General features: G+C 41.3%; 1 protein-coding gene across 2 annotated transcripts in view; it reads left to right on the forward strand.

The window, feature by feature from the left end:
- Positions 1 to 18,383, forward strand: part of EYS (eyes shut homolog) — a 1,018,924-nt gene extending 1,000,541 nt beyond the window's left edge. For both annotated transcript variants that reach the window (XM_030007184.2, XM_030007189.2), the window contains 2 exons: positions 5,939 to 6,100; positions 15,999 to 18,383. In XM_030007184.2, coding sequence (XP_029863044.1) covers positions 5,939 to 6,100; positions 15,999 to 17,188 — 1,352 coding nt within the window. In that variant the 3' untranslated portion in view covers positions 17,189 to 18,383. The remainder of the gene's footprint in view (positions 1 to 5,938; positions 6,101 to 15,998) is intronic.
- Positions 18,384 to 18,441: the final 58 nt, after the last annotated feature.

An 18,441-nucleotide genomic window follows, 5' to 3' on the forward strand; every position in this document is an offset into this window, starting at 1 on the left:
GATTTTGTTTGTATCACATTTTCCTAATTGCCTAGTGATTACGCATTCACTTTCACTGTCACGATGCAAATACTTGAACCCATACCTGTCATACCCTCGAAGAATAGAATAACCACTGAGCAACTGGGTATATAAGGTTTTCTTTTGTTCCTCTGTCATCTAATCTCTTCTAGGAAATTTTTGTTTACTGAAATATTCATTGGACAGAAAAAATATAAAATATCCGTATCCTGGCTATAATATCTGTGTCTGCAGAGGCAAGAAAATCAGGTTCAGATTTCTGGTCCAATTGATTTCCTAGTACTGAGGTTTCATAGATGCTCCCACTACAATTTGCTGGCTCATATGGTTTATTCTTAGGCGCTCATCTCTTAATATGTGTCATACTGAAAGACTGAGGTCTACTGTTTTGACTTTGGCTAGTAATAGCTATTTTAGGTTTTGGAAAACCAGAGATCTCTTTAGGGATTTAGCCATATGCTCCTAGATGTTACTTCTTAGCTAATTAGATCTCTGATTAGCTAACAGTAAAGATTACGACTCCACTGCAAGAAAACCAAACAGAACTGTAGAATTCACTTAGAAAACTGCAATCTTTCTGTGCAGTATTGCTCAGAATAATGATTGTCTCAGTCTCTCCTCTTCAGGGACAGCAAGGATTACTAATGGCTGCAGGTTTGGCACAATTACAGCTTTCATGAGTACATCGTTCTAACCATTATATTCAAGTTGTGTTAAAAATCGCTGCTTCTGTTAACATGCTCTACTTGTTACTGCACTAAAAATGGAAGTTGAGCTATACTTTTTTTTGCTATACATGAATTAGTTTATAAGTTACGAGAAGTTAGCTCTTCAAAGATTAAATAAAAAGTGATAATTCGACAGAAAAATACATTTCCTTTTAGATAAGGTGAAATTTTTTTTTTTTTTCAGTTTTTCCAAATATTTACACAGAGAAGAGAACAAAATGCCCATGCAACACCGGTAATCTTCGAGCTACAGCCTTAAGCAAATTGCATCTTAAGATGCAGCTTTCCATGCAGACGTATTTGTCATTGTTCTCCGAAATCAAAAAAAAGCAACCGGTGGAGCTGCTCGCTCTCTCTCTCTCTGCGAGGGAGCGAAGCCACTGACGATTTCTGCCCGTGGAGCCTAAAGCTCTCAGCCGGGCGTTCCGCGCCGCAGCGCCAGGCCCCGCGCGTCCTCCCCGGCCGGCTCTCGGCGCCGGCGGGGCGATGGGGCCGCGGCCGGCCGCCACCCGGCTTTGCTGCGGAGCGCCGCGCCCGGCGGGAGCAGCTCCTGCGCAGGGCTCCCGCCCCGGGTGCTGGCGGAGCCGCGCCGCGGCAGCCCCCCCTCCGCGCCTCGCCCGGCCGCCTCGCCCCGGAGCCGGAGCCGGAGCCGGAGCCGGAGCCGGGCCCGGACCCGCCGGCCGAGCGGCGGCGGCAGCGCCTGGTGCTCCGGCCCCTGCGGCGGACCCGGCTGCTCTGCACCCCCGGGTCGCCCTCCCCGGCGGCAGCCCTGGCTTCTGGCAGCGCCAGAACGAGACGAACACCGAGAGGAAGCTGTGCCTTGCGGCCAGGGCAGCAGATGAGTGGCGGCGTCCTATGAAAAATCTCGTTTGATAGATGTAGAGGATTGGAGAGAAGGAAAGCGAACTGATACAGCTGTTTGTTAGTATCACAGACTGACCCGTCCATCCGAACCCGGCCATACGATTACTACGAAGGACTGTCAGCGGTGTTGTCAAACTCGAGGCAAACAAAGCTCGGTGCTCTCGGCGTGGCGCTGAGCCACCCATCTCCTGGCAGAAGGCTGTCAGGCTGGCCGCACGCCGTCCGACCTTGTCGCCGTCTTGTCCTTTTTGTGCTTGGCTACTGTGTCAAGGAGGTTTTGCTCCATGACAGTTTCCGAGTGAGGTGAGGCTGCTACCAGGCTCCGGGACTTGGGAGGCTTGATCAGGCTCTACCAAGTGAACAATGAGCCAAATGAGGCTTTGAGTATTTTGGCTTTTTCTATGTCCTTTGTAACTAGGTCCCCACTCCTTTGAGGAGTGGCCTCACCTTTTCCTTAGCCTTCTCGTTGGAAGCCCTGCTTGTTTCCTTCGCATCCCTGGCCAGTTTCAACCCCTGCTGAGTTTTGCCTCCTAACTCCATCCCTGTTCAACTCGGGCATTCCTGCTGGGTAGCCCATCCCTGCTTCCACAGCCTGTGTGCTTCCATCCTGCAGTTTGAGCTCAGTTTTTTCACGTTGACTGTTTTCCTTTTCCACTGCGAGTTTCCTTGATGTGCTGAATAGCGAAGCGGGCTTGCTGAAAGTTTTGAGGCAACAAGCTGCTTGAAGAAACTATCAGAATGTAATGTCAAAATGTAGACTGGGATGTGTACAAGCAGTTCCGCTTCAATGGTGGGAACTGAGCTGCAAGAATAACGTAGAAAGCTTTGTTCATAACAACAGTTGAATAGGATGTGAGCATTACAGGACTGATCAAGTGAGGGTAGCAGGAGGAACCTGAAAGGTATTAATGCATGGTAGAGGGAAAGAAAAGCACACTTCAGCAATAGTACTTGCAGGAACTTTGTGTTCCCGTAGCTCTAACTGGTCAAAAGGGATTTAGAGTTTATCTTGGTATCATTTAGACATGTATAGCTTCATCAGATACTACTACTCAGCTTAGAAAAGTGAGTCATTAATCAGATAGATACAGAACAGAAATGTTTGCTTAAATGCCTGTTGTGCTTACAATGCACCACACAGTGCCGAGCGCCCTAGTGAGTAATGTAGTAGTTACACAGCACAAGTTCTACAAATTTAGCTTATGGGATTGGCAAAGGCATCCGTTCACCTCATTTGTTTTAGCAAAGAGTTTCCCTGGAGTAAGCATATGTAACACAGGAACTGTCTTCTGCAAGTTTGGCTGAGCTTCGTGTCTTGGGTGGAAAAAAAAAAGTTTGTTGCCAAGAAAACAACAGTAAAGTACCTCAGCATTTGATGTGACATGTTAGTTTTGCATATACCTGCCATAAAAGCGAATTGAAAAGCTTAAATTGTCTTACTCTTCACCTCAAAAGTTTGCCTACCTATAGATGCAATTTTGCAAAAATGAAATTTTATACCGATTATCTCTGTGCACTGCAGTAGAGTTAAAGCATTCTGTTCAGAGATATGGGCGCACATTTCCATGTACCTGTCAAGTCAGATTTTTTCCATGCATATAATCAGTACTTACAGGATCTACAGATAATTTACAAGCAAATTAGAAGTCATTCTAGTACTTCCTGTAGTTAGTCCTGCTGCATTGTGGCAAAAGGTGTTGCATTCTGACATTTGTTAAGATTTATTTACTGGGAATAAAACCACTTTTTTAGCAAAATGGGAATAATATATTTGCATCTTGGAAGTTTCAGAATGAAGTATATTAAATAGAGTATTTTATTTGATATCTACAAATCAGGATAATACCTCCTTTCTAAAGCGTTCTGACATCTGCTGCTGAAGATGTGGGTGTTATTTTTTAATACTCTGTTTGCAATGTAAAGCCATGGATTTGATTCATTCTCTGAGTGATACTATAAAATCACCTTTTTTCATCCTTGTTCTCTCTCTGCTCCAGGGCTTTTTATCATAGCAATCTTCCTTTCATATACCTTCCAATGATAAGCAATGTAGCATTTCAATCCTGCTGCAGCTGAACATTTTGCTTTCACGCTAGTCATTGTCCATGCTTCCTTCACAAGCAGTAAAGAATTCACTGCATTGACAAAGCGAAACTGAATCTGACATGAAGACTTTCAGATGCCTCATTGTACACTGCACCCGGTATGACCTTTTAAGCAGCAGTATATTTTAATATAAGATTGACCGCTGCTAAGAGAAGACTGGCTTCCAAATGATACCTAAAGCAAAAATGTCTATATACAAAATGAATCATTATTTCTGATTGATTTTTAAATATGAAGACATCAGTAGAGGGATTACACCTTCAACTACTGATGGAGAATGTTGCCTCTTACCTACCAAAAATAATACAAGCACCTAAAAATCCATATGAAAATTATTAAGTATTATTTTGTCTTTTGTTTATAAGTTTTAGTGATATAAATAACATCACCTAATCTGTTTAGCAAGTTTTATTACTATTTATCTTCCAGGGTTATTGGTACTCTTTAAAACTATTTTTATTTCTGTCAGCTCTTACGTATAGATGCCAGGAACTTCACATTTCTGGCATCATGTAATATATTACTACAGACACTGCCTAGCCTTGATATCGTAACAGCTATTATGATGCTTAGGATGGGAGCGATTTCTTAATGTAATGTGTTTGCATGAGAATGTATACATAGGTTGAATGACAGCTCATCAAAAGCCTGATTCTGACCATTCGAGCATTTCATAAATCCATTATAATTGATATTCCAGAGATTAAAACTTACTTCTAGAATTACTGAGAATTCGTGAGGATAAATCCATGCACCTTCCTCAGGAGTATTAACTGTAATCTAGTGGGGGAAGTGAACAGAAAGGCCAGCAGGATTGTTACGAGCCATTCAAGAGGCATCCTCGAGTCATCACGCCGATAAGAGGTGAGGGATCTGGGTCCTGTACAACGGTGCATCTGTGCGCTGGACACGGCCCGCCAGGAACACCTGGAATCCTATCCCGAGAGAGGTGGTGTGACAAACAGGGACGTTACAAAATCTCGCAGCGCGTGACTGTGTACCAACCTAATAACGAAGGCCCATCTGCGACAGGCAATACAAGGGGCAACTGGACGGCAAGGGGCTTCACAAGCAGACACCACGCAGAAAACCTGAGTGCGGAAAGATAGCGTAAGGTTGCCTAGGAATGGGCTACGAGGACATCTTGAAGGTATATTTGACTGACAGCAAGTTACGGTAAAACTCCGAAACTGGGAGCACCAAAATGAAGACAGATGTTGGCCTCTTAGAAGAGAAGCAGCATAGGTTCAGCAGGAGAACGGTGAAAAGTGAGGGCGGCAGCGCTTATAGTTCAGGCATTTAGTACTGCTCCTAACTAAGTAGTAAAAAGGGCTTATCGCACACAAGTCTAAATGTACCCTGCACGTCTAAATAGCTTGACTTACTCCCCTGAACCCACAAATACAGCAACCAACCAACCACACAACAATTAATTAGCTAACTAACATAATTATATCTCAAATACGTAATGTCGTTATAGTGATAAAAACTGGAAACAGTTTCAGGTGACGTAAACAGCATAGAAAAGTATAATCATTTATCAGTTGGCTGAAGGAAGTTTAACCAGCCCAATTTCTTAGGGGTATATGAACAATCGGCACTGAGAGAGGTGGTAGGACAGAATGATGAAGTTGTGTATAGCTCAAAAGTGTACACCGTATCTTCACTGTAATTGTGTGGAAGTGCTCCATTTCAGTATAAGATAGGACAACTTGAATTATCATGCATCTCAGTATGACTATCCTAAAAAGAAATTTCAGCAGCAATTAATGAACACATTCCACTTAAAATGTACATTCTTGTAACACACAAAGCAGTTCATTAGAATTCCTCCACTAAGGTTTTCATCTGTATCGTGAAGAAATAAATGTTTATTCTGACTCCTGCAAAAGTATTTTGCATTTGAGTTTTTAAACAATGTAAAATTTACACCTACGTTTATTTGAAAATGAACACTAACAAGATCACATTCATTTTGCATTACAACTACGGGCTTGATTGTTCATGAAAATAAGGCACACAGAAGACAAAATGGCAATGATTTGCTATTATCTATGTTTTATTCTGTACCTAGGTTATTTTTAGTCTTTGGAAAGGGAAGAATTGGAAGTATTATGTATAGCATTTATGAACTATACAAAATAACTGTAGACAACTGGTGCCATAATGCAGTCCTCTCAAAATATCTTTCACAAGACATTTCTTTTTGTGTTTTTCAGCTATTTCCATTAGTGATCCATCTTTCAGAAGTAATGAATCATCATGGATGTCATTTGCACCCTTTTATATCCGGCATAAGACCCACATCAAACTGCAGTTTCAGCCTCTGTCTGCAGACGGTATCCTGTTTTACGCTGCACAGCATTTGGGTACTCAATCAGGTAAGGATATTCCAGCTTGCCGGTATCATACACCCAGGTACTTCTTTGAAAACGAAAGGCAGCACATGGAAGTGATTGAGGCATTCAGTCTCTGTAACTCATTGTCCCTGGTGACTGGGTTTTGAACTGTGAATAATCAAGTTCATAAGAAAAAACATACGTAACAAAATTTTGGATTAGTCCAAAGCCAACTAGTATTTAATGAAGTGGTTCAGGAAACCATTTTCCCCTGAAAAGTAACTGTAGCCAGCTTTTAACAGACTTCTACTGATACTGCTCCCACAGGTTCAGTGCAGCTACAGTCTGAGGGTTTGGCCCAGGGTTTTAAAATGACCAAAAATGAAGCAATATAAAAACTGATCAAGCAAGTTAAGTGAAAGTAAGTGAACAGACTATGAGAGAGCTAATGAGGTTCATCAGAAGTTTAACTTTTTATTATATAATGCTGAAAAGCTTGCTGGTGCAGCATGCAAAACGTACAAGTTCTGCATTTGCCAGATATGCAGAGTGAAAAACGAATCTAAATAAAACATTTCTAGTATTTATAAAAGTATTTTAAACTTTACTGAGTTAACATTCCTAAAACTTCATGGCGAGAAAACATAATTTGCCAACCAGTGTAAATACATTTTAAAATTTAGTCTTTAAGGTGTAATATTTTTGTAATTACTTCATTAACATACTTCATCTTTATATTGCATTTACATGGTGTCTTGCACGTTTTTAAACAGAAGCATTACATATCATTCATAACATGATCTTAGGGCAAATTTTCCACTTGTATTAAGTAGTACGTTATGCAAAAATGGGCCTTTGTGTGACAAAAAAAGCACTTAACTATTTCTCGTGTATTTTTACGTTCCTTTGTTCAAAGCCTAAAGCTTTGAGACATTTCAATAAACATACCCAGCCACACGTGCATATAAACACACATATGCCCAATTTACCACCTTCTTATTCTGTACACAGATGTTTTAACAGGCTGCTATTCACTAAGACTGCTAATACATCATACACTGCTGGCACCTCCTGTTTGCCTTGTTCTAATTACAACCACATACGGAGAAGCAGTTTCAGAGAAAAATATATGGAACATCTGTAATACAAATACATTTATTTGCAAAGAACTGTCTTTTACAATGAATCTTTTATAATTCTATCACTTACAGGCCAAATTCTGAGATTCTCAGTGAATAGTTCTGTATAAACTAAAGCATTACATGGGCCATGAAAAATAGAAGAGAAAAAAGGATCTCTCTCAAAAGAATAGTCAGAGGTCATGGAAGCAGCTAGCATATAAGGAAATTAAGTATCTCTTTGGAAGCATCAAAGAGAGTGCTAAGTCTGTTTAACCTGGGCCAGGAGTGGTTTAGCACGAGCATGCCCTCATTCTGTTGCCATTCATGAACGTTTAGTTTGCACAGGAAGGAATATTTTCCTTAAATCACTTTCTAGAATCGTATCAATTTCATTTAAAAATAAAAACCATCTTCTATAGAGTAATTTAATTTCTTTACAAATTTCCTACTTCCATTTTCACTGTCCTGGAGTTTTGAAAGATTTAGGAAAAGCTAATCGTCTGACTCTTTATATTTGCCGTCATATAATCCTGTCAAGTCCAGACAGAATTAGACTGATGAAAGACTTGGAAGTATTCTTAGCAGCCAGCAGATGTGAAAGAGCTTTCTGTTGGGGATTAATTTAGAAAGCACTTTATATAAAGCCTTTTCTTCTACACAGTTATGTAAGATTTAATAAATTGATTGCTGAAATCACAGGATTTTTTTTTTCTAAAATTCCTTTTTAATTCCTCACTAGGCAATGCTGTTTTTTTAAAAGAAATGAGTTCTGACTATGCAGCTAATTTAGCAGTGATACTGAGTGGCACAGTTACACATTGGCTTGGCTTGTCACCTATGTGAATACTACACTGGGACTTTCCCTTCAGGGGCATGCCCCGCCAAATAATCCTCCCATCATGAAAAAGAAAAATCTTTAGTAGGTGAAGAAATAAACATGAGACTTCCCTTGAAAGGTTTCCTTCTTGCTTTGTTCTTTTCAAAGACCATTACATGCATTTCTAGAAAGGGTGGGTAGGTGGCTGGTCTCCTTACTCAAAAGCTGATATGCTGGTTCCAGCCTCCACTCCTCTAACAATCTGATTACTTCAGTACACACATTTAAATGCCTGGTGAATTGGCATAAAATGAAAAACATCCTATGAATCTTTATCTGTTAGCAGAATTTCCTATAATTCTGTCAGTCATCGGTTTTCTTGCTTTGTCAGCTGTTACTGAATGTGTATCGGGACTTAAGTCTGGTAGTATTGATTTCCGCAGGCCCTAAGAAAATAATTTTCAAAGTTTGGCAAAATTTATGTGGGTAGCTATATTATTAATAAGCTGAAAAAAAACCCCAACAAGTGAGCTGTGTACGCATATTTTACTTTGGAAATTCGCAGATAGAATGACAAAGGGACTTTTTTCCCCCCATCTTTGATTACTTGTTTTATGCCAAGGAGGTAAAAATGTGGGAGATGCAGACAGCTGTATGCACTGCTTCTGAGCGAGGTCTCTGCAAATAACACAGCTTTCTTGTGGAGGTCAGCAGAGTGTCGGTAGAAGGCCAGCCCACTTCTTCTCAAGTGCAGTGTATCCTATTTCTACCAGCGTAAGTGTGGGAGCCTCACTGAATACAGAGCCTTTAATTCAGACTGGGTTTGCTGGATGCCCATCGACTGCTTGAACAACGTCGAATTCAGTCCGTTTACATAGCGACCACTCTAGGCACTCTGGGTAAAAGGCAGTAAGGAGCATTACTTTTTTGTTGAGTCATAGCATTACTGAAGCTTTGCATTTGTTCGTGAAGGTGCAATATGCTGTAGACTGTCTGCGCTATTCCAGAGTTCAGGCCAGGGTGACGGAAAGGTTTGCTCCCTGATGAGATGAGAAAGAACAGTTACGCTGGGTGACTAAGAAGGAAGTCAGGTTAATAAACAGCGTGGGATGACTCACACTAAATCTAATACTCAACATTTGCAACACCAGTGCTCTGTCTCTCTTTAACTGGATTATGTTACCTACTTGTCTGAAAAACCTCAAAACTTTAACTCCTCATATTTAAGGCATTTCAGTTTAAAAACCTAAAGCATGAAAATAAAGAGATAGCCAGTACAGGTGCGTGATGTCTGCATGGTTATCTAAGACGTTGTTTGTGGTGAAAACTGAATCATGGAATGAGGCTAAAATCTTTTGGAAATACTCAGAATTTCTAGAATACCCACAAGGGAGGAGTGGTATTTTCCTAATCACAAACAAATTGAATATCCACCCACTTTTAGAACAGAAACTGAGAGTGGCTAAGTCTTCTCTCTTGGCAGCCATGTTTCCTTAGCTGACAGGAGCATCGTTTCTGCTTTGTTACTAGTTTTGGGATCATTTGTATGGACTAAATTAGCAGTGTAGGAAGCAGAACTGCCAGCAATCTGTGTGACAGAACAGACATCCCCATTGACCTGAAATCTGTTCCCCGTGAAGTGTCGTTGCTACCTGTTTGCCACTGGCAAGCAAACCAAAACTGAGGCTGGCAAATTGAAGTTGCTCAAGGAAGGTGGCTCCTTCTAGCTGCCAATATATGCCAGGGTGACAGCGGTGACTAAAGGAAGCAGAAAAAGTTTCTTCACCAAGGAAAGCAGCGTTTTTGAAAGGTGAGGCTGAATGGTCTAACCTACAGATAGATAATCGCCCACCCTTTCTAGCTGCGTGAGCATCACTCTGGCTGCGGGGTTGTTCTGGATCCGAGCTATGCCCTTCTGCTCTGGGATGGTGCTCCAAGCTGGCATCTACCTATTGCCACAGTGATTTCTTACATGGTTTGAGAGATTTACAGGCTTGGCTTGATACCTGTTCTGTCTTGCATTAGCTGTGAGATGCGGCTCCATACATGCAGTAGAATCATTTTGTAATAATCCATGAAAGCATCCCCATGGGTAGCTCCTGTAAGTGTGCATGAGTCATCACTAGATAAAAGATCAAGTTGCCGCAGCTGCAGTGAGCTGCTATAACCTGTCGGCTGACTGATACCTAACTGTGTGCATGCACTCAGACCGTGGCAAAGACAGAGGCAAGGTTAACAAACCCCCAAAGACAAGGAAGGCAACAAAAGATAGCAATTAAGCTGAGAACAACAAACTTCAACCACGCTGACGTATTACAGGCTAGCAGTTAGTGGCAGAGGCTGCAGAAGGGTGGGAATAAGGCTCAACTCTTCTCTCGGTCCTTTGCTGCCTTGTTCTTCCCGTTCATAGCCCTCCCTCTTCTGCTTTGCTTTTGCTTTCTTTCCTTGGCCCTGGGCCTTATTCTGGCTCCTGGAAGCGCTCAGGAGACGAGCCGTGCAGGACAGCTCCTGGTCCGTGAGGTCCCCTCTCAGGTGGGCACGGCAGCGCATCACCTTCCTGGGCCACAGAGTACAGCCATGCAGCTGGAGGCTGACTTGGCTATTTCAACCCCTACTAGACAAGAAAAGTTCTGCTCCTGGAAGAATACACAAAGGGTCACAGTGTAAGAGGACATGATTTGGGTCCCCGGAAAATCATACAGGATAGCAGGATGAAAGGAAAACTGTGAAGAACAGGATGATAAAAAAAGGAAGAATGAAAGCAATGTGAACGGAGTTCAGCAAGGCAGGAAAAGGCAGTGAGCAATGATACGTCTGGAGCTACAGTGATACAGGATGCATCACACCAACCAGAGGCAATAATACTGTTGGAGACACAGGAACTTTATTATGGTGGCTTAAAAGGGTCAACTTGGAGTGAAGTTGACGGAAACCAACACTATGGTAAGAAGTTTCATTAACTGAGAATGATTCCTGTGAATGTTACTGCTTATGAGAATATAAGATTCAAATGTTCGCTCTGTCACCAAGATGGTGCCAATTATTCATAAAGGTTTCTGAAAAAGAAGGTGGAAGGATGGGGCAAGGAATGCTACCCGATATCACAATGCTAGAAACTGGCATTTTGGCTTAGAGCTAGAGGTAAAAGCAGCAGAAGGCATAGACTGAGGCCAGCAAACACACGTCCAGAGATGCCATCTCAGGGCTCCAAAATGGCTGAAAGAACCAAGACTATAGATGTTCTGTAGCCAGGAAACCACTGCCTGGAGCTCTTGAGAGACATACCCTGCTGAAGCTGCAGAAGCACTCCGCTCATCCAAGCCTCTGTCCCCAGCATAGCATGGAGGCTTCTGCTTAGTAACACAGGATGAGTAAAAGGACGAGCATCAAATGTCTTACGAGTCTTTGTAAAGGAATCTAGACCTTCGGTAGTCCAGGAGCTCATCGGTGAGTTTCAAGCCTTTAGAGAGAATTGCATCTCTGTATCACTGGGGACATGACAACGGCATCAGAAAGGTGAATGCCACTGACTAGTCTGCTGCTTCCAAAGTTACTTAAAAGGATATTCTGGAAGCTCCTCTGGCCTTAAAAACTAGTGGGAAATCCTTCTTACTGTTAATTTGCAGTGAAGTGTAGGAATAAATTCAGGTACTCTTAACAGGTAATAAAGGCTTTGCCTTACGCATATACACAGAGCACAAGGGTAGACTTCGAGTCACTGTGGGGAAGAGACCCTGAAAGAGAAATGTTAAAAATACCGTCCAGGATACCTTCCCTGCCCATGGTCTGCCAGCCTAAGATCCTCCAACATTGTATTCAGTCCTCCCAGGAAATGTGTCAGCATTAGGCAGATTTGATAGTGAAGGCAGTAACTGCAGAGATCTTTGCCCAACACAGCTGTGTAAATTGAACACTATTGCATTTGTTACGCATGGTAATGCTTCTGGCATGAAGGGGACATCTCAAAATAGAGTGCAGGATTCCTAGCCTGTGTTTCCAACTGTACAAAGTTTTGACACATTACGATGTAGATGAATTGCCTGTGGTACCATAAAAACATGGCAACCTGATACTGCTTAAGCATGATCCCTTCTCAAGATGGGGATACGCAGACACACCTGCATGTCTAGATAAAGACTGAACATGGAAGAGCATTGTCACCATTTGGGAGAATTTAAAACTTGACTGTGTGACTGTAACCAACTTGCTTACAGACTTACATACTCAGAGTAGTAGCAAGCTGAAAACTTTTGTGATGCATTCAGATTTCATCATAAGAAGTCATATAAGCAGGTATCATCATGGATAATCTAGCTCTCACAGTAGTAGTCAGATGTACTGTTAGGCGACTTCTCATTAACTCCCAGTTTTAGGAACTGACTGCTCAGGACATACATAAAGTTGACTTGGCTTCTGGGAATGCTGACATCTGATACGGGAGCAGGTGAGACTTGTGCACTTAATGAAAACCTGAGAATTAAAGTGATGAAGAAAAATTGATACCTGTTTAGGAGTGCTGGCTTCTACAATGGAATAGAGACGTCCACCCTGAGGTGAAGCAACTTTGACCTTCAGCCATCTGGTGAAAACCCTGAACTAGGGTTTGCAAGTAAAAGTGCTATTTTAACTCCAGAACAGTTCCTTCCTTAAGGCAACATCTGCTACAAAATCCCCTTCCCCTGAGAAGACAAGGAAACAATCTTTTATCATTTGGGCTATAAAAAAAACCCCTTTTTATTTTACTGAAACAGGGAAAATGAGAGGGGCAGGAAGGTGCATCAGAACAGAACTGAATGCTGTAACCGTTGAAGATTTTGTTCAACATCCAGGGTCTTGACATGTTGCAGTTTCAGGCCACAGCTAAGCTACAATAGCCTGGATCTAAAGAAGATTCAACCTAATTGATAGAGATTACCTTACAGTTCCTTGCACACCGTCCAACAGGTTGGGCAAAGACTTGTGTGCACAACAGAAGAATGACTGTGACTGCCTACCTCAGGAGTCTCTCTGCTTTTTTGGTGACACTACTCATGGGGATAAATAGTCCATATTAGACAAGATGCTAATCTGAAAAGCTGGAAGCAAAGTTGTGTGTCCTATGTGTAGGTTGTATTTTCTAGAAAGTAGGGACCAGCTATGTTCTAGTCCTGGAAAAACTGAGGATGTCATCTCCTTCACGCTTAACAAAAGCAAACCTCCTCAGAAAGGTCTTTGGCCCCAATTAGGGTCATATGGGACAGGTTTGGGTAATGCTCAAACTGAAACAGTGGAAACCACCTTGCTTCATGGTCTCCCATACTGAGACTGCCGAGAGGAGAAACTGAGTGGTAAGAATACCATTTGTTTAAAATGGTGATGCAGTTCCTGTGATGGCATAGGCCTGCACAGGCTTCAGCTGTGCAACTCATTCCTCAGGGACAGGACGGATTGAGGTCCCTTGCTGAAAATGTCACTGCTTGCTGAAGAGGAACAAAGACAAGCCCCCATAGTTTGCCTTCACTTTGAGAGGTGGGTTCATGGACACTGAGCACACAGCGCTTTACATTAAACTCCTAAAATGTTTTCAGCCAGTTGTCCCCTACTACCTACGGCTTGATAAACTTCATGGAGAAATACTGAGCTGAACTCTGGGATCAGTGTCCACATCACAAAATTTATCTCCACACTCTGCTGTTTTTGCCAAAGACTAAAATGGTAAGTCATCTGTGAAGAGAGAGTCTAACCAAGGGAGTAAGAAAGTGCCTTCAGAGCCTCAGGGAGAGTTGAAATTGGAAAGTTTAATTTTTTTGGTTCACAACTAGCAGAAAAGGAAGTTACTCCAGTTTGAGGAGAGGTCTCAAATTTGTGCTAGAACATAATCCAGAGTACTCAGCCATAACCTCTCATTACACTGTAGGTAGCAGATGCAGCAACACAGATTTGCTCTTGTAATAAGACTAAATAAGACTCCAAAACTGACTGCAAGTACATTAGCAACGGACATCGTTAGGCTCGAGCCAGAAACACAATGACTAACTGCTGAAACCGTGTCCACTTTTTCCTGGACATCACTGAAGCACTATTCTCTAATGTCACCTCAGATCATTGTCAAATGTGCAAAGCTACCAGGAAACTTCCCTGCAGGCCAGGAAGTCTTGGAGAACGCCCAGCTTCTCCAGCTCTTGATTACAAGGCAGATGAGCAAGCAACCCTGGTCAGATGTTTTCCTTCTTCCTAGACAGCAAGGAGCGCTCCTGTCCTTACGCAAATCTGCGTAAATGTCTGGGTAGGAGAGGGGACTGAAGGCTGCCAAGGAGGTAGTTCAGGAGCCTTTTCTGATGCTCCGTTCTTACCCTAGGATTGAGGTCCTGATGAAAGAAACAGACAAGCAGGTTACGTACACTGCTCAAACAAACAAGCAGGATGAGCGCATTCCAACGATGCACTGAAAAATTTAGCAAGCTTCACTGAGCAAGAGAAACCACAAGTGAAGAGAATGATAGTAATTTCCTGCAAAAAACAGCAACAAACAAGGTATTCAAAAGAACACTAAACACAAGGAAGTAAAACAGATCAGCACAGCTAGAACTAGCAAGCTAGAAGTGCTCTGCCATCGCTGGAATGGCGTTGAAAGAAGGAAGAGCTGCCTTCTCGTTCTTCCCACGGGTGTCTGGGGCAGGGAAGGTGAGGCACGAAGCATGTGCTCTACAGCCACTAATTCAACTGAACCATCTGCACCCTGCCTGAATGGGCACCTGAACAATTGCTGAAAAGAGAGGTGTAATTTTAGTAACTTTCACAAGCCCATCCAGTAAATTAAGCCATTCATTTTTAACTTTAGTAAAGGCAATGTAATTCAAGTATTAGAAATACTCAAAAATTAAACCCCCAAGAAAGCAAACTTCGTCATTCTACTAACAGGTCCACCCTTAAAAGTGCTGAATCTTTAAGGAAATTGTACTTTCCAAATTTAAAAGTATTTCTTCCTTAGTAAAATACTACATAAAACTTAAGTTTTATGGGTAACTACTAGGAGAGAAAGCTTACATGCAAATTTAACAAAGAAGATATTTATTAATTTAATTGATAAACTTACTTAAAAAAAACCCAACACCCTTATGCCTCCTATTTCCAAAAGCAATAAAAAAAAAGTTAAATTGCACAGGCAAACATCAAAAAGTTTGAAAATGTGACTTTCATTTGCAGGCTCCTGCTGTTCTCTTCTGCCTCCCTGCCCTATTAGACTCTATCTCTGCCCTTACACACCTTCCTGCCAGCTCCCGGTTCCTAACCCTCCCCAGCTTTTCTTCTTCATGTTTGTAAGTGCAGTTCGAAGGGGTACTCGCTCGCCTTTTACACTGCCTGTAAGGCCAGACACACTGGTAGTACAAACGGGAACTCCTTCCTAATACTTCCCGTCATGGAGGCCTCCAGAAGAACAAGTCAATAAAAAGCTTATCCATCGTCTGTTCTCCAGCTGTCCAATTATTAAATCCAAACCATCCCCACTTCAAAAAAAGCAGCTTCAGGGAAAGCAGAGTACGTTTGGTGTGGACAAACCTTCAGTGCATTAAACTGACAAATCGATCAATTTATTGATTCAGCATATGGAAATTGAGAGTATTCTGGCATCTGTAACTTGGTCAAAACTTGATTCTTTTGCACGGGAACACCAACTCACATTCCCAGTACACCAAAGTGATCCTGTTTCCTCCTACCTCACAGCTACCTAGTCCCTGCACCAAAGCAGAGCTTTTCAGAAGGTTGGGCTTCTTACTTTGAAGCAAACAGGAGCTCAGTTTCCAATAATGGAAAAAAAAAAAAAAAAAAAAAAAGGCCACAAGAAGCTCTTGGGGAACATCTCCCTTTTTGTGTGATTTTAAACGTGATAATGGTACAAGGCTACTGAAAATAAGTTACTGAATTGGGGAAGTGCAGGCATGAAAGCATGAGGATTATGAATATGCTGTTCTTCAGTGTGCCGCCTCTAAAAAGTAAAACTATTTTATACTGTGTTTTACAGGTGACTTTCTATGTATATCATTAGTAAACGGATTTATACAGTTGCGCTACAATCTCGGAGACAAGACAGTCATCCTACAGACCTCTCAGAAGGTCCACACAAATGGAAATACATGGCATTCACTCAAAGCAGGAAGAGTTGGTAATGAAGGCTACCTGGACCTGGACGGTATCAACGTTACTCAAAAAGCGAGTCCGGGAATGAACGCGCTAGACACGCACACGGATTTTTTTGTTGGCGGGGTATCCTCCTTAAACCTTGTTCATTCAATGGCAATAGAAAACGAACCCACAAGTTTCACCGGTTGTATACGAGAAATTGTTATAAACAACAGGGAACTGAAGCTTACTGTGATGGACCCTAAAGGTGGAGCCAACGTTGGTGACTGTGACGGAACAGCGTGTGGGTACACGGTGTGCAAAAATAATGGAACGTGTCAAGTTGAAAGCTCAGGCTTTTCTTGTTCTTGCCCACCAGAGTGGGTAGGGAGCACATGTGAACAATCTATTCACTGTTCACAAAACAGGTGTGGGTTTCAAGCTCTCTGTATTCCCCAACCTACTTCGTTTTCCTATATCTGTGTATGCTCACTAGGCTGGTCAGGTAAGTACTGCGATAGCAAAATCAAATTTTTTATAGCGAAGTTCATTGGCAACTCCTACATCAAATACACAGATCCTTATTATGGAAAAAGAGACCTCCAGTATAGCCGCATTTCTTTAAATTTTACTACCAATCAAACTGAAGGCTTAATAGTATGGATGGGAAAAGGTGAAGATGAAGATAATGATTTCCTTGCCATTGGTCTTGCCAATGGAACGTTAAAAGTTGTGATTAACCTTGGAGAAAGAATCTCTGTTCCTCTAATTCATAGCAAATACTCCACCTGCTGTGATGAAAGATGGCACTTTGTTACTGTAGTTCAAAACCAAACTTGTATTAAGGTGTATCTTGATGAGGAGCTAATTCTTTTTGAAGATATTGATCCACACAGAAAATACACTGCTTTAAACTATGGTGGCATTTGTTATTTTGGTGGGTTTGAAATTGGCAGGAAAGTCAATATAGTCACGACAGGGCTTTTTCAGAAGGAATTCATTGGTAAAATTAAAGATGTTGTGCTCTTCCAAGACTCTAATAAGATTCAGCTAATGAAAGCAGAAGGGTATAATGTTTACAGTGGAAATTAATTGAAAAACTGTTTAAGACTCTTTAAAGAAGTGAGAAATTTTGTTTTCCTCCTGTTTCTTGTGTTAGCTGGCAGTGTAAGACTCAGGAACCAACATAAGAAAGCACTTAATAAAATTGTCCCTAATTCCTTTTTTTTTTAAATGTTGAGTATTAATAGCATATATAAAATGTGATCAGATGTTTTGCTCATAAAATTACTTACGCATACCCTTTAGTATTTACTTTAAAACAATGGGAAAGTCTGCAGGTTTTTTTCTTTACTGTGCTGGAAATAGTTTTGTAGACAAATAGGTAGTAATCAGCTTCTAAAGCCAGCCGTCGCTCCAGTATTTTTTGTTGCCTCATGAGAACAGACAACTTACCTGTTTCTCCAAAACTCTTACATTTTATTAGAATGCAGAGTTTCTCTTCTTACAATTTTGTAATATTACAGTCAAGCATAAGAACTGAAATTGAGGCAGGGAGAAAAGGTGTACTTGGGGCAAAAGGCGCATGTTTATTGTAATGAGAATTTTTATCGTAACATCTGTAATTACTTGTGAAGTCCACAAAGACTCTATTCTAGGTAATGAAGTTGTTCTCCCTCCCTTCTGAGCCTCTATCCATTGTGTGTGCATTTATGTAAAAGGGAAGAATTTAAGCCTGTCTTCACACTAAAATATTGAAGAATGACTTTAAGAGCAGAAAAGGTATATGTCCCTTAACTACTGAACAGATATAAAATATGCCTGCTGGTTTTCTCCAGCAGACGTCTTCCCTGTTCGACTACATGAAAACTTTTGGTTTTAACCATTCACAACTGGAATGTGGGAATGTGGCAGTCTGCCTACAAATAACTACAAAGTCCAAGAACTGCTTCGCTTTAGCTATACATTTCTGGCTTATATGCCCCTAAATGAGATTTTGAAATTTTACTAGACAAAGGTTTTGGCCACAGTAAATTGAATTTCCATGACTCTATTTTTCATGAATTTATAATCTCAAAAGTAAACATAGCTCTTCATATATAAATGCAAAAATCCTATTCCTTCTGAAAAAGCTCAGTTATATTCTACTTTAGTGAGCAATAAAAACAAAATAAATCAAGTTCTGTTTTAATGTGCTTAAACAAATGATTTACGATGGTATCTACATTTCTCATTTGACTGCTGGCTTGCTATATAAGCAAAATACTTAAATAAAAATAATGGTGATTGATTCCTATCTTTTTTTTACTTTACTATTGCTCAAAAGCACACAATAAACCATCACC

The sequence above is a fragment of the Aquila chrysaetos genome, chromosome 2, assembly GCF_900496995.4.
Source record: "Aquila chrysaetos chrysaetos chromosome 2, bAquChr1.4, whole genome shotgun sequence".
Classification (NCBI taxonomy): Eukaryota; Metazoa; Chordata; class Aves; order Accipitriformes; family Accipitridae; genus Aquila; species Aquila chrysaetos.